At 46.7% G+C, this 21631-nt stretch overlaps 1 protein-coding gene across 8 annotated transcripts in view; it reads left to right on the top strand.

The window, feature by feature from the left end:
* hdac5 (histone deacetylase 5) overlaps positions 1 to 21631 on the top strand; it is a 93581-nt gene that overhangs the window by 46221 nt on the left and 25729 nt on the right. For all 8 annotated transcript variants that reach the window (XM_088906013.1, XM_088906010.1, XM_088906008.1 and 5 more), the window contains 6 exons: positions 12136 to 12428; positions 13351 to 13495; positions 13939 to 14047; positions 14434 to 14567; positions 17422 to 17553; positions 20026 to 20138. In XM_088906013.1, coding sequence (XP_088762139.1) covers positions 12136 to 12428; positions 13351 to 13495; positions 13939 to 14047; positions 14434 to 14567; positions 17422 to 17553; positions 20026 to 20138 — 926 coding nt within the window. The remainder of the gene's footprint in view (positions 1 to 12135; positions 12429 to 13350; positions 13496 to 13938; positions 14048 to 14433; positions 14568 to 17421; positions 17554 to 20025; positions 20139 to 21631) is intronic.

Here is a 21631-nt window from a genome sequence, read left to right as displayed (position 1 = left end):
GACTGCAGTGGCTCCAGACAGCAGGGGGGCGTTCGATAACACATCCTATTGCTACGGGACATTTTCTATTGATCCCGCTGTTAGCTGAGGCCGGGACTCGTAACAGGGCTAACAGCCTGCAAGGCTGCTGCGCTGGGCTTATCTGCGAGAACAGAGAATTGATAGGCCCGCAGTGTTGGGTCCTGTGGCAACGAAAAAAATAGAAACTATATGCCTCTCATCTTTTAAGATGTTGTATGAGGGACCCACCCTCACGTTCTCCTTCTTCTGTCACTCCCACAACTCATCACTCTTCTACTTTGCCCATCACACTGACAGTGGCTGTGCCAGGAGGCTTCTGGGAGTTGTAGTTTAAAGGCAGCTCTGGGGGAGATCAGCAATTAGAGACCAATATCACACATTGCCTCCTGAATTCTCAGCGTTCTCCTTCACTGAGATTGGCACATCTCCAGTGCAGGGCAGTGCTATAACCTGTGTTAGTTCTAAAGCCTAACTTCCCTGACTTCCTTTTCATTTAGGATTAAAACTCTGTTTTAATTTTTGGATCCTATTTAAGGGATTGTCTGCAAGCTGTGTTTTGTTGATTGACTGGCCTCGATCAGGTGTCCTGGTACAGCCAGCTCTAAATGTGTAATTGATAGGAAAGGATCCTGTTATAAGAAGTCAGGGGACTATTTAGAGGGAAATCTGCAACTGGTGCTAAAAATTCCCTCTCCCTTCCTTCGTGCACTAGCTGTCCTGGCTTGCTGGCAGCGTGTCGTAGATCAAAGCTGTTTGGCTTGGCACATCTGGCAGGGCAGAGAGCCGCGCTGCTCTGAGCCGCCAGAGAGGGGCTGTGTCAACTCCAGGAGCCACGCTGGAGTTGGGAGCTCGTGCGTCCCAGGTTTTTTTTGTTTTTTATTCGTTCCACTGCCAGGCGGGCACAGTGAGCTTTTTTCGTGTTTTCCCGACAGTTTCAAAGCCTCGCGTCTCCGAGCCGGCAAAGAAACCCAAACACAGCCAGGCGAGCCGGACCTCCCCAGTCTAAAGAATCAGCTGCTCTCTGACTTGCATCTCTCCAGCTTAAAAGAATTCATGCCATGTAATGATTATCACAGCCCAATAACTCTGATTTAGTCTATTAGAGCAAACCGTTATTGCCACAGTGAGTGGCGCTAGTAGTATTAGTAATATTACAGCAGGTTGTACTCTTGAGTTTGTAATTACAACACATTTGGTTCTACACTAGATCAGAAGCAGAAAGCTGGGCCCCCTCTTGCCCGCTGTGCACGGGCCTCTGGCAGGCAGGTGTGGGGCATCACCTTGCAGACCGATGAAGGGTCAGTGCAGATGGGCACTGCGATGGCACGTCTCGCTGTGAGACGTGGCACGTCCGCCCTGGCATCGCTCTGGGATCGGGCACTGAAATGCCTAGAGAACACCACTGGGCCACTTGCCATCAGCAGCAGCAGCAGCCACTCCAGCGCCTGCGACTGTCTCAGCCCAGCTCCTCTGAGGGCTCCTGCTGCCCTTGCCCAGCCGCAGCTTCCACCTGACTCGCTCGCGAATACTCAGCTGAACTTCTCCTGCAGATGTGGGGGGGGGGCGGTGCGGTATTTTTAGTTTTAAGAGTGCAGGGGCCTATGATGTGTTTGGACAGGGTTTTTTTTTCCTTTGCCTGCCTCACCAGCCTCCCACGCTGGGCCCTGCGCTGCCGTGAGTGCGGGGGAGGCTCCTTTTACAGCTACCTGTCTCAGTGTGCGCGAGGCGCTGCATCTGCCTGTCAAGGGGAATCCCGCGGCATGGCGCAGGCAGCAGCTCTCGTCGCGCGCTGGCACGCCATCCGCCCACTGCTCCTTCCCTCGGCTGTCCTTCATGCCTCCCGACTGCAGGTGCGCAGCTGGCGCACGCTGGTCCCGCACAGTGTCGGCATGCTGGTCTGACTCCCTTTTGCTAGTCTGGTAGGGCAGCACCACAGCTGGAGCCCTTCATACCTTGAGGAACATCAGACCGAACCATCGTGCCGGCAGCCATATCACCCTGCAGCTCACAGCTGGCAGCCCCGCTGAAGCCCAGCAGGTGTGAGCCTGGTCAGTATCTGGATTGGAGACCTCCTGGGAAAAACTAAGGCTGCTGCTGGAAGAGGTGTAAGAGGGGCCAGTAGGGGGCGCTCACCCTGCGGTCTGTGCTAGTCCTAATACCCCAGCATAGTGACGGGGACAGAACACTGTAAAAAGGTGCCGTCCTTTGGACGAGAAACCGAGTTCCTGACTCTCTGTGGTCATTAAAAACGCCAGGGGCGTTACTCCGGCGTCAAATTTCCCCCTGGCCTTTACCAATCATGGCCTCCTACTAATCCCCATCTCTGAACTGGCTTCATCACTCTGCTCTCCTCCCCGCTGAGAGCTGGTGTGTGTGGAGAGTAGTGGTGGACTGTGGCTGCTGTCGCATCATCCAAGTGGTGGTGGGGGGGATCCCCATGACCTATACAGCGCTTTGGGTAGAAAGTGCCGGAGTGTAGGATTCCAGTATTTCACTGTTGACTACAGTCAGCATCATCAGCAGTAATGTTATAATAGGTTTTATTCTTGTTTGTTAAATTGATAGAACAGAACAAAATCACCCAGTGACACGCTGGGCGCCTTGCAGTCTCTGGCACGCCGGTGGGCAAGTCCCTGGTGGCAGGTGAAAAAGCAGGAAAACCTCTGTCCTTCTGATGATGTTAAATCAATCCAAATAAGTCAATTATAATAATATTCCTTTTTCTTTCATTGGGTCCATTTTGGGTGGCACAGTCTAACAGTAGATAGCTCTGTTGCGTAATGGCTACAGGGTCATGTGTTCGAATTTGGTAGGTAGAGTTTGTGTCTTCTCCTCCCCATTCGCCTGAGTTTTCTCTGAGTGCTCTTGTTTCCAGCCCAATGTCCAAAGACATGCAGCCCAGGCTAACTGATATGGCCCTCTGTTTCCTTGACTGTGTGCCCAGCGGTGGACTGATGTCCCGTTGAACGTACCCCTGCCTTGCACCCTGTGTTTTCCGGGTTAGTCCCTGTCTCTCCCTCTTAAGGATAAAGCAGTTGGTGAGCATGGATGTCTGACACTCTTGCAGTACCCTGCGCTTCCTAAAGAGAGAGGAGACACAGCGGGGAAAACGCTCAAAACCAGAGAAAATCCGAAACCAGCAAGCTCAGAAAGCACACGCCTCATTCCCTTTCCTTCTCTCTCTTTCGCTCGGTCTCTGTCTGCGTGCATTATTAATCCAGTGTTATTTATAACCCAGTTCTTGAAAGCAGACATTGTGTTACATTAGTGTTTGTTTTCATCCTTGCTGGGAATGAAAGGAAGAAAGGAGAGGCTGAAATGAGGGTACAGTGAGCTAATTAGTACTGGAGAGGGGGGAAGAGAAGAGGTGGGGTGTAGGGCAATGTGTGTGACACAGGGGGGAGATTTATACTCGTATGTTGTGGTCAACCATCTGACTGTACCTCATGTGTCCATAGGATGAAGACATTAATCACACAAAAAATACACTTGGTGACAGTCATTCATGCCACGTGGCTTGGGAATCTGTATCATTCTTGTAGCATGTTGTTCCACGTTGCGCACAGTATTTTCAATGAGGTGTGACAAATGGATTGCATAGTTTTAATGGCATTTTCAATGCTGCACTCCTAACAATATATCCAAGCATTTTGTTGGCCTTTTTTATTAACTGCAAAGACTTTAAATAAGCATCTGAGGCTTTCTCGTGTCTTGTTTCTTTCAGTGCATTACCATACATCCGATACTTGAAATTCATTTTCTTGCTCCCTGCATGTAGTAATTTGCACTTATTAGATTTGCCTGGTGCCCTCCCTTTTGCCTAAGCTCTCTTGTGCTGCAGTTGTATAATTTGTAACGTCTAAATTTGATAAGTATAATCAGTGCATCAGAGTCTAGATCATTGATGCAGGTTAGGAAGAACATTGGTGCTAGAGCAGATCCCCCTGGTTCCCTGCGATAAAGTTAAAGCAGTCGAAATGAATCAATTAATCAATCAATAATAATATTCCTTTCTTTTTTAACTGGACCATTTTCGGAGCCACAGTCTAACAGTAGATAGTACTGTTTTCTTAATGGCTACCGGGTCCTGGGTTGGAATTTGGTTTGGTCTATGTAGTGTTTGTGTCTTCTCCTCCCCATTCGCCTGAATTTTCTCTGAGTGCTCTTGTTTCCAGCCCAATGTCCAAAGACATGCAGTCCAGGCTAACTGATGTCTCGATACTGCCCTCTGTTTTCTTGACTGTGTGCCCAGTGGTGGACTGATGTCCTGTTGAATGTACTCCTGTCTTGTGCCCTATGTTTTCTGGGTTAGTCTCCCTGTTAAGGATAAAGCAGTTGGTGAGCATGGATGGATGATACCACTTTTACAATACTCTGCACTTCCTAAAGAACACAATGCACTGGGCATCTTTCCTCCATTCTTTGTGCTGCATACTGTTGATGGATGGGGGAGGGTATTGGGTATTGGTGGTGGTGGTGGTGGTGGTGGGGGGTGATCAGACACACCTACCAGCCTCCCTGCCCCCAGAGTGACACCGTGCTGACTAATGAGGCTTTTTGCCACGATGTGCTGTCAGCTCTGATGTCACTCCTGCTCAGTCACCCTGACAGTTTTGGCTGTCTTGACAATGAGATGTTTTGTTGTCATGATATTGCCTGCCCTAGATTTTTTGTCTCTTCCTCTAGTGACCCAGCTTTTCCTCTAGCGAGATCCACTGAGGGCTGTCCAGCAGGGCTAGTGCTGGAGGGGGAATTTGATCGTCTGATATTGGAACTCAGGGGATGTCAGGATCAATTTTTTTGAGGGTAACAGTAGCTGAGCCCCTCTAGCTATTTTTCTCCCCCCCTAAGCTTTTACGCTACCCTAATTAGCATGATTATTTGATTAAAATGACACATTTGAAAACTGCCTGGGGGGATTTGGGGCTGAATTACGTGAAAAAAAAGTGTTTTTCAAATCTTCATCTCTATCAAGACGTGAAATAAAGATTTTAAAACGTGGCCCAGTCAAGAAAATAATTAACTCGGTTAAGCAGAACTTTTTGGTCGAATGACAGACAGAAGCCTCTGCAGCCCCTGCTGAATCTGACGATTTCATCTTAATGAGTAAATTTCATTTTTCACTCACAGGTTCCCCCAATTATAAAAAGCAAATATCAGAAATATGACAAGCTTAAAAAATGATATTTTCTTAATGCTGGAGCAATTGCTGGCTAATTCCTTTCTATAACATTTCACACTCGGGCGATGAAGGCCGCCTCTTCTCTCATTAAGATTGTTGCGCTTGGAGAAGAGGCTCGTTAGGGGACCGTAATCGAGGCGCTTGCCTCCCTGGGCTCCGGCAATCGGCCCTGGAGGCTGTTCCACAGTCCCCTCCTCCGCCACCGGTCCAGGGGGATCAAAGAGGAAGACCGCTGGCGTTCGCGTGGGGGAGTAGGGAGCACGACAGTGTAGTAAACACACTCGCGCGCACACAGAGATGCACAAGGTCAGCTCGCCTGTTTGATTCAAGCGGCTAGCGCTGCGCTCAGATGGGTTTTTTTCTCCTCTTGCTCTTCGTCATCCGCTGATGCATTGATGTCAGTCTTCATTTAAAGAGAGATAAGAGGTGCGCCCCCCTCCTCTTTTTTCTCTTTTATACAGACAGCTGCCGTAGAGGCCCGGCTATTTATAGCTCTGCTTTTTCCAGCCGATTATAATAAAGCTGTGGAGTAAGAGATAATCCTCTGTGTAAACTTCAGCCTTGTGCCACTTCCAGGAGCTCTTCACTGTCTCCTCACCGCCCCAGTCAGGCTGGACTGGGTTCTGCAGAGCCCGCTTTGGTCCGATTAATATCTCTGTCTCCCTCTCCCTGACTCTCTGGAAGCCTCCATGCACGTCATTACATAATCCATCTGTATGCTTTTGACAAGTCAGTTGTGAACTTCCTGTTTTCTTTTTTTTTTTAACTGCATTTGTGAAAGTTCTGCAGAGATCATGAGCTGGCACGTCAGTGCATGGTAGGTTTGTCGCAGCTCTTCCTTGATCTGCAGCCGTTTGCACAGTCAGTGACGAATGGGTGCTCACCAGTGTGAGAGAGGAGGAGATTCACGTCACGCAGATGCTAAGGGTCTTTGAGGTCGATTGGAAGTGATGCACTCTTTAATCTGAAGCATAGCCTCTTAAAACAGAGCTTCGGCGGCTTGTTCATCTGTATGAATTCTATATGTCAAGATGTTTAGCAGGAGCAAATTTGGCCAGATTTTTAAAAAAAAAACCGCTGAATTACACTTACAGAGTAACCTCTAAAGCCTCACGCTGGAAGAGCAGGCCACAAAACATCATGCCTTTAAACCTGTATCCACGGATTGCGGCTTCTTGTTCTGCACGGTAAATCTGGAAAGCAAGCACCAGAGTTGTTTTTCCAGCCCAGGTTTAAGAGCAAATAAGGTATACCCACGCAGGACGTATAAATGCATCCTTTATGTGCGGGGTCTGCAGAGAAATTGTAAATGTGACCGATCCCCTTGCCTTGATGAGTCTGGGAGTGATCCCCAGCCTGTTGGCTTGCAGACCCTCAAAACGATTTGCAGGATTCCCACGCTGAGTGCGCCTCTCAGAGACGCTTTTGTGCTTTTTCGGCTTGCCCAGCCACCGTGAGCCGTGTCGGGGCTGCAAAACGCTTAAGCTGCGTTCTTATCCCTCTCACAGCTGCGCCCCCGTTCATTTCCTTCAGCTGAAATGGTGCACTCGAGGCGGGTGGTGGTTTCTTTGTGTTTAATCGCCATCGGCCTCTGGCAACGTGGATGTCTGCAAATACGGATGTGTGTGTGGCTGGTGGTTTCAGCAGCTCTGATTGCTTTTCGTGGTGAGATTGACAGGCAGGGTTTAAAATGTCAAACAGGTCACCTAGTTATGCAGATCATCCCTTCGAATTTTTAGCCTGTGTTTTTATTTAATAGAATGGTACACCGCAAAATGTGCATCCTCTGAACAACAACTTGGATATTAAATTTTAATGAGAAAATTATTGCTTTTTGCCTTTTTTTTTTGGTCAATGATAATTCTTTGGAGTTTATGGAACACCCATGTCATTGTGGCAATTGGTATTTGTGAATACCAATTTGTTCTGTGAAATTTAGTCATTTAGATGCCTATGCTGATGCAGATGCAAGCAATGGAATTCCTAAATGAGTTGCTTAGATCTGTGATTGTGCCTTGCTAGTATGAATGAGTCTTCAGGTATTAGTGACAAATCTTATTATGGGTGCTGGATGCCAGTACTTTATGTATGCTGCTGTATGGCCAAAGAGGAGATGTGGCTGCTGTGTTTTGAGTACAGCCCACGATGGCAGGACGTTCACAGCATGAAACAGTGCATTACTGCCTGGGATTCACCTGTATCAACCTTTGCATTGATATGGAACCACACCTGCAAGGGCTGCCTGTTCAAGCACGTCAGAAGATATATGTGCAGCTTGCCCGTTGAACACTGATTCAAACATTGCAGTCTGAGTTGCTGATAATTTAGGTATGTGATGGACGGCAAATCATATGAGCAATTAGAAATTGCCATTTGTGCAATTTGTGCAACTTAATGATCAAAATGATGCGCAACTCTGTGAAGTGCAGTGAAAATTAGGGCAAAGTGTGATACCATCTACCTTTTCCTCCTTTTTGACAGGCCTTAATGCCTCACAAAGTAAAAGTATTTGCAGTTTAGTGGTACTAAATTCCCTTAATTGCATTTCCTTCCTGCGTTTAGTCTTTGGAATCCCAGAATGCTCTCAAATTGGCCTTTAAAATGCATTGCCCCTTACATGTCCATAAGCTCTTTAATGATTAGCGATGATAAAAGAAGCACACATTTTCTGTCTAAAGCATTTATTGGTAAGGGAAAGTCCCCATGCTGCCAGTTCACATGGCATTGACCACGTGAATTAATAAGAGATTCAAGTAACTAAGTGAGGGCTAGTTTGCATGACAGCTCTATGCATTCCCACAGCCACTCTTGTGAATGTTTGCTATGATGTACTACAACAAAAACAGAGTAAGGTATGAAAAAGCATAAGACTTAAAGCATGCACAATGTGGAAAGTGATGATAATACACATTTGGTGCATGCTATATGCATTGCCAAGCCATGGGGTTAAACTGACAAATTACTGAGCAGATTTGCCACTGGTTAAGGGTGGAAACCAAAAGTCCTACTATAAAGGCTTCGTGGACATTTCCTTCTGTTTATTTTTTACCCAGCAGTTTTCCTAAACCTCATCGTGCTGTCTGTTTCTTTTGAAATAAACAGATGTTTTAAGTGTTGTGTTTGGCTTCAGTAGTTATCGGAGAACAGTAAACACCGCTTAGCCATAAAGAACCACACTAGAGTTTTCTGTGTCTGTGTTTTCTTTTTAAAAACAGACTTCTGTGTGTTGTGAGTCCTGTGTTCCAGGGCTCTATTTTTGGATTTTAGTTATTTTGGGGTTTGTAGATTGTATATTTGCATGTTGAATCTGAGACACACCTTCCTCACAGCCTTTTCCAGTTTTGGCAAAGAATGTGCTAACTCTCTTTACCACTGGGGAAAAACTGCAATCACTTCCTGGATGTTTGAAATAACCACACTTTGTGTAATTATCTAAAAATCTAGATTACTCCCACCCCTAGTCCTACTGTCTTCACAGTTGCGCGGTGCAGCTGAGCTCTCTGTGATATGATCGAATAAATGTTGTGTGCTTTCCTGATACAAAACAGTAAAACTACAAGGTCAGTGCAAAGATCAAGGAGCAGGTTTTTGTGTTAGTTGGGGCTTATTTCTGTTCATGATAACACAGTATATGAACCTCTTCCATTGAATATCATAGATGAATTTGAAGGCAACAGAAACTTTTGCACCTGATATAAATGGAGTAAAAGTAGTGCTTGAAGCTTCATGTGAAGGCTACTCTGATTTTCCTGGGGCGACAGCGAGACTGATGTCACTTTTCTCTGTGGTTGCTGTGCTATACATCAGTGTATTGACTGCTGGCCTCGGAGAAGACGAGCTTGACGTCAGCTCTTGGCAGACCGCCTATGTGCCACAATCTCCTGGAAGTATTTTTAGGAAATGCCTGATAACAGTATAATCGTATTATTGTTAGGATGAAGACTTCTGCTTCCTCAATAAAACCGTGGCTTCTTTTTGTGTTGGTAAGCTGCAGCCCATGAGCCCCCTGGAATAGAAAGTTAGCCCAGGTGCTGCCTGCCAGCATGGAGTGCATTGATGACGAGGCCAGTGTGGCATCGTGGGAGTAAGCGGGTGCTGCTCACTCTGCCAGCCACCCACTAGCTGGCCAGGAAGATGAGCCAAGTTCCTGTGCCAATACTGATAGAAGGTCTGTGGGCGTGGTCTCTCCCCTTTGACCCGAACAGGTTGTGATTGGTGGGTTTGGCGCAGATAATGGGAGGAGCAATGTGGGCGTGCTTCTAAGGAAAGTCGCATTTCTGCTGTGGGACAGTGGTGGTTGCCTTTTGCTTGCTGACCTTTTTCACAACTGAATTGCGCAGACAGGCCTGACCAAAAGGAGCCTTAATTGTCCTGCAAACCACAAAGGTCTCACCTGTGACTAGTAGCTTGCATCAAATACAGCAAACTCTGTTTTTGGCAAGGCCCCAGTCTCAAGCTGTCCCACTGTCCCACAGGGATACATTCGTATTCATTAATCATCTTGAAGTGTTTTCCTCCCCCTGCTAGCTTGAAAGGCGAGATTTCCCTTCTCTCGGAGGGTGCAGGTGGATGAGTGGTAGTTGGGATAATTCAGTCTCTGTGTTTAGTTCAGGTCACTGTAAACTACAGAATCTCCATCAGATATCACTACCTCTGAAGCCATTCAGAGCCCCTGTGGCAACCTGGAGATCAGAATTTAAAAGGTTTGAAAACCCAATAGATGGATGCTTTGGCAACATCCATCCATCCATTTTCGAACTGATTTAGGGTTGCTGGGGAGCAGGGGTCTATCCCAGCAAGCAACAGGCACAAGGTGGGATACACCCTGGATGGGACGCCAGTCCATCGCAGGGCACACACAGACACCAGCACCAGTATTCCCAGAAGTGCATTGGCAACAACATGCATTTAATGGCTAAATAATGTCCCATATTAAATGTGTTCCTGCCATCCCTTCCTGCTACCTTGTGATTGTGGCCAATGGGTCTGAAAACCTTTCAGAACACAGAGAGTGCGCCACACGGACTGCAGCTCAATCGTTGTCCTGATGCTTTAATTAAACTGGTTGGTCCTGTTTTAAAAAAAAACATAATGCCCATTCTGGACCCAAAAGCAGAGATCCATAGAACTGTAAACAATGTACCTGTCTCAGATCTCGTGTGTATTGTTTGGGGAACTTCTAAATTCTAAATTACACTGGCTTTTAGCATAAATTCAGTTTGTACAACAAGAAGTGCCTCCTGATCTTATGGCTTACATGAAGGAAACACTTTTACACCTGGACCACAGTGATTAGGTCTTTACCAATGAAAATACACCTGCCGCTGTGTAGTGTTAAAAAAAACCAAGATGTGGTACTGTATTGTCTTCAGCTGCAGCTGTTTTAGAGTCTCGTTGTCTTTGGGTTATATAAGCTGGCAGAAAACAACACGCATGCTGAGGCGTGTATCAATAGCTATTGCTATTATTAGTGGGATGACGTCTTGTTCTCCTACTCAATAATTGCTTTTGTGCTGCCCAGGAGGCAGTCGAATGCGCTGTGACTGGACACGTACAAGCAGAAACGCACACTTCTGCACGCAACCACAGGCTGACCTTACCGCTGTCGTAGTCTTAATGGATGCTCATGGTTTTGTGCTTGGTGCTATGGGGGCAAATGAAGTTGACCAGAATGAATGTCAAATCTCTGTTGTGTCTTTTATCACCATCACAGAATTGCTCTCTTTAGTGAACATGCTGCAAATCCCCTTTCCCTCCTGCCCTGTATTTGTGTTTCCTGTAGTACTAGTCTTGCAGAGAGTGTCTGGGGAGGCTCAGGACTGGTGCAGTAGCTCCTTATCGATTCTCCTGTTAGTTCATTAGTTATTATGGCAAGAATGCCATCTATATGGGCATGGTTCACATCGTGAGGCTTGTCTTTATTTTTCAACTAATCTTTGTGAACTAAAAAATTCACAGATTTAACCTGTGTGATCAGAGTAAGCGTGCGTGGCGATTGAAAAGAAAGTCACATTAACATGTTCAGCACTAATAAGTTACATTTTTCAATGGGACTTTTAGATCCGTCATTATTTGCCCTCTCTGTTCCGCTGTGCTTTGTAGTACTGAGTTGTCTATGCATCCTCTGCTAGTTTCCATAGGCAATATTTACCAGATTTGTGTCTATATCAGTCCTGTTTTTCATCAGACTGTTAATATACACAAAAGCATGTTTAAAACATGTGGGAATTTGTTGATAAACATTGTCTGACAAAGTCCATGTCCTCAGAAGCAAGGCTGGCCTCTGTAGGGGCTACCTCTGTGCAGAATGTACTTTCTTTTACTTTTGTCTGCCAATAATTAAAGGCACATGTTGAATAGTATCAGTTCTGCATGTTCCAATCCACTGCTGGGCAAAAGGGATAGCCATTTGGACAGGGCAGTAATCTGTGATGTGCTTGATCATTTGTTACTGTCTGCTTTATGGAGCAAGTACACATCCGTATTGACCACAGGTGAGGTTTTGGTTGTCCATGTGCATCATGGGGAAGAAGAGGCTGGTTGATCGTTGATTAGGAGTTTATTATCACTGTAAATGTGCATTGGAATCCTTATTCATGCCATTCTCTCAGGACATGAACAGTGCAGCAAACGACACAGTAAAACAGATAGCACCAAACAATGCAGACAGCACACTGCAAAACAGTACATGATAGTGATAGTATCTATAGTCATACCATAAATAGATGGTAGTAAACAAGAATCCATGATAGACCAAGTCAAAAGTGCAGAAGTGCATTGAGTTCTGAGGCATTGCACAGTTAGCTGTTTATGATGTACACTGTTGTAGGGTAGAAGCTGTAGTACGGGGACCCAGCGTGACCAGTGACCCATTGATCCAGACTTTGGTACATCTTAGATTTTAACCTTGACTTCATTTTCTGTCTTGGCAGCAGTGGAGGTGAAGACGTCACTGGCGGTGGGGATGCAGAGCCCCGGAGGCGGGGGAGGGGGCGGCGGGGGTGATCAGGGGGGCGGCGGGGGGGGCCCCGTGGACCTGCGCACAGACCCCCGTGTGGCCCTCTCTTCCCTCGACCCCATCCTGCGCGAGCAGCAGCTGCAGCACGAGCTGCTCCTCCTCAAGCAGCAGCAGGAGCTGCAGAAGCAGCTGCTCTTCGCCGAGTTCCAGAAGCAGCACGAGGTCCTGACCCGCCAGCACGAGGTGCAGCTGCAGGAGCACCTGAAGGTGAGGAGGCCGGGCTGAGGTCACACCAAGACTGCAGCAGGTCTGGGAGCTGGCCAAGGTCACGCCAAGACCGCAGCAGGTCTGGGGGCTGGCCAAGGTCACGCCAACTCCGCAGCAGGTCTTGGGTTCAGGCCAAGGTCATGCCAACACCGCAGCAGGTCTGGGAGCTGGCCGAGGTCACACCAAGACTGCAGCAGGTCTGGGGCCAGGCCGAGGTCACGCCAAGACCGCAGCAGGTCTGGGGCCAGACTGAGGTCATGCAAAGTCCCCAGCAGATCTGGGGTTCAGGCCAAGGTCATGCCAACACCGCAGCAGGTCTGGGGCCAGACTGAGGTCATGCCGTCTGCAGCAGGTCTGGGGCCGAGCTGAGGTCACGCCAAGTCCGTAGCAGGTCTGGTGGAAGTCACGCCAAGTCCACAGCAGGGCCGAGTCCAAGTCTAGGCTGAGGTCACACACAGTACTTAGCAGGGCCAGGGCCAGACTGGGGTCACACAGAGTCCACAGTAGGGCCAGGGTAAGACTTGGGGTCACATGCAGTCCGCAGCAGAGCTGGGATTAGGCTAAGGTCATGTCAAATTCACGGCACTCAAACTTGAAACAAATTGCATTCTTCCTCCTTAAATACATGCCTATTAATTTCTTCACTAATATGTGTTATATATAGCATGTTATTCTCATTTTTCCATGAAGTATATATTGCTTATTGGACATTATTGCTTTATTGTACTCATTGCTTATATTGTATTATCTGCTAATTGTGTAACTTAGTAAATGTTGTTTTGGTATAGACACCTTGTAGGTAAAGCTCATTCGAGCAGGCAAGCCAGGTATACTTGTAAAACACACCAGCTCAAAAGTACACGCACAGAAAACTTCACCTGTGAAAGTGGAAGTGTGAATGAGTTGTGTGTGTGCTGTGTAGCAGCAGCAGGAGATCCTGGCAGCAAAGCGACAGCAGGAGCTGGAGCAGAAGAGGAAGCTGGAGCAGCAGAGACACGAGGAGATGGAGAAGCAGCGACTGGAGCAGCAGCTCATCATGCTGAGGAACAAGGAGAAGGGCAAAGAGAGTAAGATACTGACAAGCAGAAACTCACCGAGACACAGACACATCACTGACGTGCTGACATGCAGATGCTCTTATACACCTGCACTTGTGGACCAGTGCACTAATGTATGGGTACATACAGGCCAGCGCACTGAGATGTACTTCACTAAGCCCAGGTGCATTTCCACTAATGCACTGACAAGCACACATAAATAACCCATTAATGTGCACGGATACGCTAAACCACAGACACATATTCACTGGAGCGCAGATGCCTTTACTTTCCATGTGCAGCTCTCGGAAAGCTTGTTACAGAAATACCTTTGAAAGCAGCGTGTGGAAAAATGCCTGATGGTAGCACACTGTGTTCTTGCAGGAAACTCTGGGGGCTCGTCTTGAGCAAGATTGCGTTTAATGGTGTCTAATGGTAGATGTGTTCTTTTCTTCACTGGTCTGTCTGCACAGGTGCAATTGCCAGCACAGAGGTTAAGTTAAAGCTGCAGGAGTTTCTCCTCAGCAAATCCAAAGAACCCTCATCTGGTGGACTCAACCATTCCTTTCCCCAGAAATGCTGGTATGTGCCTTTATGAATAGCAAGCCAGTGCGAATGAGTGCATTTTCTTCATTTACTTCACCCTTTTCAAATGCCAGAACAGACTGTCCTGCCTGCCTCTGAGCTTCTGGTCATACAGGAGAAAATCATGACTAGGCTTTCAAGCAATAGCAGGCTGGTTTTTCTGCTGGCCACATTCCAGAAGGAGGATTTTAGGAACATATTGGAGAGTGGATTTGCAGAGAAGCTTCTCTGAAATCATCATCTGAAGCCTTTGTCTTCAGTGCACTGCCAGCTTTCTAACTTTAAAGTTACTGATCTTGATATTGATTGACTGGGAAAAGGCATATCAGTGTTTGCAGTGAGCGGAGATTTTTATTTTACCTCCTCATCAATTGTATCATCAGGGGAGCCCATCACACCTCCCTGGACCAGAGCTCCCCACCCCAGAGTAACACTCCCGGGACACCTCCTTCCTACAAACTTCCTCCCCTGCTGGGTGCTTATGATGGCAAAGACGACTTCCCCCTACGGAAGACAGGTGAGCCTGACGCCTCCTGTAGGCCTCCACTCCTTCACCGTCACTCTGATATCTTCGCTGTTGCTCTGGCATGCAGACTGAGATGGGTCTTTTCTTAGCAGTTCATGATTATACAGAGGTCCTTGCAGGCGACACATAAGAATACATTCACCATGCCTGATCAGATCCCACACATGCCTGCTATAGGATGAAGAGGTATTTTTCCATTCATCAGCTGCTTAGAGGAGGGAATTTGCAGCAGCAGTTCTCAGAGGACGGCAAACCTGCAGTTTCCTTAGGTATCTAGAAGAGCAAGTGATGTGATCATTTAGTTGAACAAGTTCAGTTAAGTAATTTAAAAGCTATTCTGGACTGGATAAAATGATCCTAAATCTCTCTAAGCAAATGGTAAATCTGAATAATAATAATACAAATATTTTATCATCATCCAGTTTGGAAATATGAACCTTGAGTATATATTTTAGAAGGGTTATTGACCCAAGATCCAGAACAATGGATTACTTTGCCTTACACTTTATCAACCACATATCCCTCCCCCCTCCCTGCTGGGGGGAGTCCCTGAATTACTACTGTTTCGTCAGCTCTGCATGCCTTTATAAAGCTTGATCCGCCAGCCTCTTGCTTTCTCACTGTTTGTTAACACATGCGAGCAGTGATTCTAAGAAGGTTAATGTCGCTTAGAGAAGCTGGGGCGTTGTGTGACAATAGAGCGAGATAAAGGGACTGTGGGGTGATGGGGATTCCAGAGGGGATCTTCGCAAAATAGGGGGGGGGGAAGGTTGACACCCCAGCAGCCCCCTCAAACCGCCACTGGCCTTAACGCTCTCGCAGAGAGAGCAGCGAGTGAACACAGTTGCGTACAGCATCTCCGCTCTCAGTTTCCGAGGCTGATGTGTTCAGCGCAGAGTGCGTCTGCAGGTGTGAGTCAGGATGAGTCACAGCCTCAGACGCTGGGGAGGGACATCTGCGGAGGTGCAGCTACCACTGTGCTGAAAGGCTAGCATAGCGTACAACTGAGGAGCTATTCAGCCCTGCACTTAAACACAGTTTCTGTCAGAGGACTGAATAAGCGTGGGCTGTCTTTATATATTTTTTTAAATTTTGCTGTCTATATTTTATTTAGTAATTCTGAGCTGTTTGCAAAATCGGACTTAACAGCAATCTGGATGGTGTGTTAGTGTGTGTGTGGAGGGGTGGACAGGAATCTGGAGAGGGTTGAGGCCGAGGGTCTTCTTTTAAAAGCAGTGTACTACTCCAGTTGATCCCTTGGCTGTTTTTATCCCAAACCCCACCCCCAGTAGGCTAGATCAGTAGCCATTCTAGAACCCCCTTTCTTGGTTTCATTGATGCTGGCTCTGTTGAAAGCTAGTCTCCATCAGATTCTGGCCTGGTTCTTTCCAGTGTGTGAAAGCACCCTGTTAAGCCGCACCTAGATTGGCTCAGAAGCTACAGGTAATAATCATAATTTTGCTGTTTGTAAATTGTTTTGTAAATCCCACCTCCTACTACAGAGACATGAGACTTTTAAACTAGGGAGTCACAAAGCACAAAGTTGTGACAAAATAAACTGTAGAGAGTAACAAAACACAATTACTCGCAAGTGTTTAGCTTCAAACCAGGGATAAGGTAGAGTTAGGAACCAGCCATAATGCTGGTTATACATAAGGTAGAGTATGAGTTTGTGTATTTTCCAGACCTAATCATATTATATGGAGTCTTCTTCTATTCTGGCTGAGTCTTCTGCTTGTCATTGTTACATGCACAGATCTCTCTCACAGGCATGACGTGAAAGCCATGCTGATACCCTTTCTATATTTATTTTATTTCATGAGAGAGGAGATCAGGCTAATACGATGTAATATAATTAACAGACTTCATTCCGTCTCCTGCAGCATCATTGACGGAGTGATGACTGAGAGTAAGGTTGATGCTGAGTCTCATTACTCTGCACACGGGTCTCACAGGGCCCTCAGCAGCCTCCTGCTCACACCCACATCCAGCGCGCACACACTGTAACTCCTGGTGCTTTTCAGACTGATGAAAATGTGTATCATTATGTAAGTGTTTGATGTGTGGTGAGCACACTGGCGCACTATGGCTGCCGTCGCATCATCCAGGTGGGGCTGCACACTGGTGGTGGTGGAGGGGAGTCCCCATTACCTGTACAGCACTTTGAGTGGAGTGGCCAGAAAATGCTCTATATAAGTGTAAGCATGTATTATTATCATGGAGGTGATTTATTAGTACAGGTGATCTAGATGTAAATATCAGGTTTGTTTATAGACATTTTTAGATGGGGTAAGGCAGTGGTCCCAACTCCGGTTTTGGAGAAGTGCAGGTCAGTCAGCAGCTCATTGAACTGAACCAACCAGAGACCTTTGGCTAGAGGACTGCAGGATGTGGACCCCTCTGGGTCTTGTGCTGGATGCGTCATGATGAAGTTGAGAGTGGTTCTGGACACTCCACTCAAAGCGCCTGAACCGGTTTACTTGCTTAATGCTCTGTCTACATGAGGAATTGTTATGACAGTGTGATTGGTGTTTCTAAGAACTTCAAAAGATATTTCAGCCACCAGACAGGAGAAAACAGAGCAAATTTACATGTAATTAGATGTTACTATAAATATTGCAATTTCTTTTACACACATGTAGTGTATTTGCAGGATTTAATTAGTGTCACAGAGCTCGATCAGTATTATGGTCAGGTTACCAAGGGCAATGCCTGTGAATTGCAGACTCTCCCTCAGTGTTTGCTGCAGCTGCCAGCTGCGAGTTGTAGGGTGATATGGCTGCTGGTCAGGTGGTGATTTCTGTGCCATCTGAGCAACGCCTTCCTCTTCGTCCTCCTCCCGCAGCCTCCGAGCCCAATCTGAAAGTGCGCTCCAGGTTAAAACAGAAGGTGGCGGAGCGGAGGAGCAGCCCGCTGTTGAGGCGGAAAGACGGCACGGTGATCAGTACCTTCAAGAAGAGAGCCATCGAGATCACAGGTGAGCCCCCGGCCGCCATAGCTGGGGAAACACGCCCCCTTCCGAGTCACAGCAGCTGAACGGGAGACCCCGCACTCTGAGCTCCTTGTGATGCCTATTACACAATGTTTACAAAGGAAAATGATCAACATTCACAACTAAGATCTAGACCCCTGCCCTGTAAATTCAGCATCCCCAAATGTGTTAGAATTGTCCCATTTTGTTATGCTACTTATGAATTACTGGTATAGATAAGGGATGGGCAAATCCAGGTCTTGGGAGGTCCCATTCCCAGAAAGACCTTCTGCAGGTCTCAATTAGCGTTAAGCTTCAAGTGGCATGTGGTTTGATTTCTTATTTCAAATAATTGGCTCTATCGAATATTTAAGATTAGAGGTGAGATGAAATCCAGAGAACTCTCGGGTTCCGAGGATCAGAGCTGCTCACATTGGAAGCAGGTAGTAGCCTGCTTGATACAAAAGACTGAGAGCCTCCAGGCACCTTGATGTTTGTGTCTGCTCCATTTTGTGCTGGTGTTTTGTTGTGGTTGTAAAAGAACACTTTATTGGCCATATACAATATCTTGTATTAGGAATTTGTCTTTTTGCAGACCCCAAATTGCTCTCCATGAGACACACAGACAGGGAGAGAAGCTTGGGGTCAGAGCGCAGGGTCAGCCATTTATATGGTGCCCCTGGAGCAGTTGGGGTTAAGGGCCTTGCTCAGGGGCCCAACGGAGTAGGATTCCTCTGCCGGCCACAGGATACGAACAGGCAACATTCCAGCCACAGGCGCAGATCCTGAGCCACAGAGCCACCGCACCACCCTATCACTGTATTATCACTGAGGACATCATCCTCATTGTAATAAAGCAGAAACCTGCACTTTCCTTTCAGTTTTCCCCAGGTTTTAAAAAGCTCCAAAGACTTTACAATACCACTTTTAACAATGCACAGTGTTTAAGTAGGGCTACGCATCAGGAATCCCAAGTCATTGGTAATGCAGTGGTATCCTAGATGATCCTAGACATGGGAAAAAAAACGTTCTTCATGGTAAAATCTTCATGAATGTTCATTGACTTTACTGTGTCCAGTATGCACTGCAGATTCTCTTTCTGAGCATTTAATGTTAACATAACAGAGTGTGATACCCTGAGTTAGTGTGTCTGCTGTTATGTAATGACCAGGTAGGTCAGGTGGGCAATACTGTCATGTCAAAATGATGATGATGATATCAATCCCACCATGAATGCAAGACTGTCAACACACTCCCTTGCAACTAATAATAATTATGATTTTTTTTTTAAATCTACAAATTCCAAAGGAAGCTGCTCGGGTTCCCAGTTGCTCATCCCTTGGAATTTGTTAAACAAATGACTAAATGCAGCTACTACATAAATGCCTTTATGTACAACATAGACATCGATATGTGTGTTGGTGTATTGTATCATTTTGTATATGACCATTTGCATGTGCACATCTTGTATCTTTAATAATTTGCTTAGAAATTGTAACTGCTACTTACGTACATTATTCTATTAAGCTTGGCTCAGGTTTGACAGCAGAGCTGCTTCATTGTGTGTTCAAGGAAGAAGTTAAGATTAATTCCACACTGAAAAGTAGAAGGCAGAAATGCAACATTTCAGCTTTTGAGCTTTCTTGGTAATTAAGTAAATAATGCTACGACCTATAATTACTTTTTGGACTTTATATATGCATTATACTTGTGTATGTGTATTGACTTGCATGCATGCAAAATGTTGAATGCTCTTTTTCTAATTGATAAATAGACTTTAGCTAAAAATAGATCAACTTAACCAAGAGATTCAGGTCGCTGACAGGAGGAGCTCAGCTTCAGAAATGTGTTTAGGGGCCACAGTTAAGTGGTTTACATCCTGAATTTCCATCTCGTGGTCTCAGATAATTTTACTAAGCTCTTGGAAAGGACGCTGGGGAGAGCTGTGTGGCTGTGTCACGTGGGCTTGAGGACTTCCGAGATTACTCAAAGTACACTTCACCTTTTTAATTTGTGACACCAGGACTTTCTAAGAGCCTCAGCCTCCTTTTGGGCTCCCCAGCCAACTGACCTATTGACTTTATTGCTAAACCTTGCTTTTTTCATTCCCTCTTTTAATAGCAGTGAGTAGCGATTACAGTCTGGAAGGGCTCCAGGAACAGGGGCATACCTTTTATTCTACCTGGGAGGGCTCATGATTGCTCACCTGGCCTCCCAGTTTATAATAAGGTTCTCGGACAGGTGCTCCGCGCACCAATCAGAGAGAGTACACAAAACCAGGGGTCTTGTGCATTTTACAGGACCTGATGTTGCTGTATTTGGGAGTTGATCGTTTTAATGCAGGCAACAGTCCAGTCATGCTGTTCCCACTGGGAACTGGGACCAGTCACTGATCCCGGTGGAGGGAGTCTCCCGGCTGTACTGGTGTGTTGGTGGGCACGCGCACGCGCTGATCCTCCCTGCCTCTGTGTGTTGCAGTGTCCTCCATGTGTAGCAGTGCCCCCGGCTCAGGTCCCAGCTCCCCTAACAGCTCCAACAGTGCCATCGCCGAGAACGGATCCAGCGGCTCTGTGCCCAACATCCACGCCGAGGTAAGAGCTCTCAGTGTTCTGCTGTGGGCAAGAGAGCTGCCCTGGCTCCCCAATTCCTTAGGAGAAGTTTCAGACTCTACGTTATGGATCCCAGTCCTTCCTTCCACCTCCTCACATCCAAGTATATGTGCATATCCACATCTGGGCAGTTGTTTTGAGTATGTCCTAGGAGCTGTGGCTCATTTGCACTAGTTTGCAAGATATGGGGATAACCCCCTGTTCGGAGTGCAGAAGGAACCAGAAGTGAGTGGAGAACACCCCACGCAGAAGAGTCACTGGAGAGCTAGCTGTATGTCTGGCTTCTCTTCGTCTTGCTCCAAAAGCTGGCAGTTAACTTCAGTGTTTGAGGCCATTTTAACCTTGGAAAGGAAATGAAGGGGCAACGTAGCTCCGTCACGCCGCAGACAAAACCCACCCTGGTATCTGTAAGCAGGCTGACTCACAGCTCCCCCATGTCTCCCATCAAAGAGTTGATGTCATCCGCAGTGCCTCTATTAAGTGTTTATTGAGCCTTTTTTTTGCCCTTCGGGTTTCTGAGAGAGGTTGCAGAATGAACTGCTGCAGAGAAGGCTTAGAAGAAATCACAGCTCCAGAGCATCCCAGCATTCCTCATTCCTCCCACATCGACATTCTTACACAGGTGCTGGAAATCCAGGAAAAGGGGCTGTTAGCGAGGCATAAATGCAGAGACTAGAGCTTGTGTGTGCAGAGCCTCTTCCAGCAGGACAAGGTTTTATGCCCCCTCTGAAGGATTGAGCACGACGGAGCTGAGAGTCATTTTTCAGGGCATCACACAGTGGCAGAGCTGAGACTCGATCTGAGATCCTTCAGGTTCTTCTAAAACTCCCAACCACCAGGCCTCAGGTTTAATCAGTGAGCATATGGTTGTGCTATAGAAGAAGCACAAATGTATAAAAAAAAATATTTTCTTCCCATATCCTAAGTTGTATTAACCTTGAGACAGCCTGCTGTAAATTTGCAGAAAACTAAAAGACGCCAGTGGGAAACAGATGCCAGTCTTTGGCTGCACTGTGAGGAAAATTAGCATAGTAAGGAACTTGTCTTCTCCTGTCTATTCAGTCTTGCGACAAAACACTCAGCCAATCAGTCAGTACAGCTCCCAAACAATCTCGTTATGGATGGGAGTCAAGTCGCTTTCCTAATTTTTGTGCACACATTATTTTTTATAACATTTTCATATTCCTGGGGCACTATCTGTGTGGCGTTTGTATGTTCTCCCTATGTTAGTATGGATTTCCTCCGGGTGCTCCAGTATCCTCTCACATTCCAAAAGCAAACTGGTGGGTTAATTGGTTTCTGGGAAATCTGACCCTGGTGTGAGTGTGTGTGTCTGTGTGTGCCCTACGATGGACTGGCATCCCATCCAGAGTGTACACCGCCTTGCACCTGGTGCCTGCTGCGATAGGCTTGGATCGGGTTGGACCCTTGTACCTGCGCAGGGTAGGACACGTAGCACTGTGCATGCTTTCTTC

Source organism: Atractosteus spatula, chromosome 26 (assembly GCF_055471065.1).
Source record: "Atractosteus spatula isolate fAtrSpa1 chromosome 26, fAtrSpa1.hap1, whole genome shotgun sequence".
In the NCBI taxonomy this organism is placed as follows: Eukaryota; Metazoa; Chordata; class Actinopteri; order Semionotiformes; family Lepisosteidae; genus Atractosteus; species Atractosteus spatula.
This window is presented reverse-complemented; position numbering and strand designations above follow the sequence as displayed.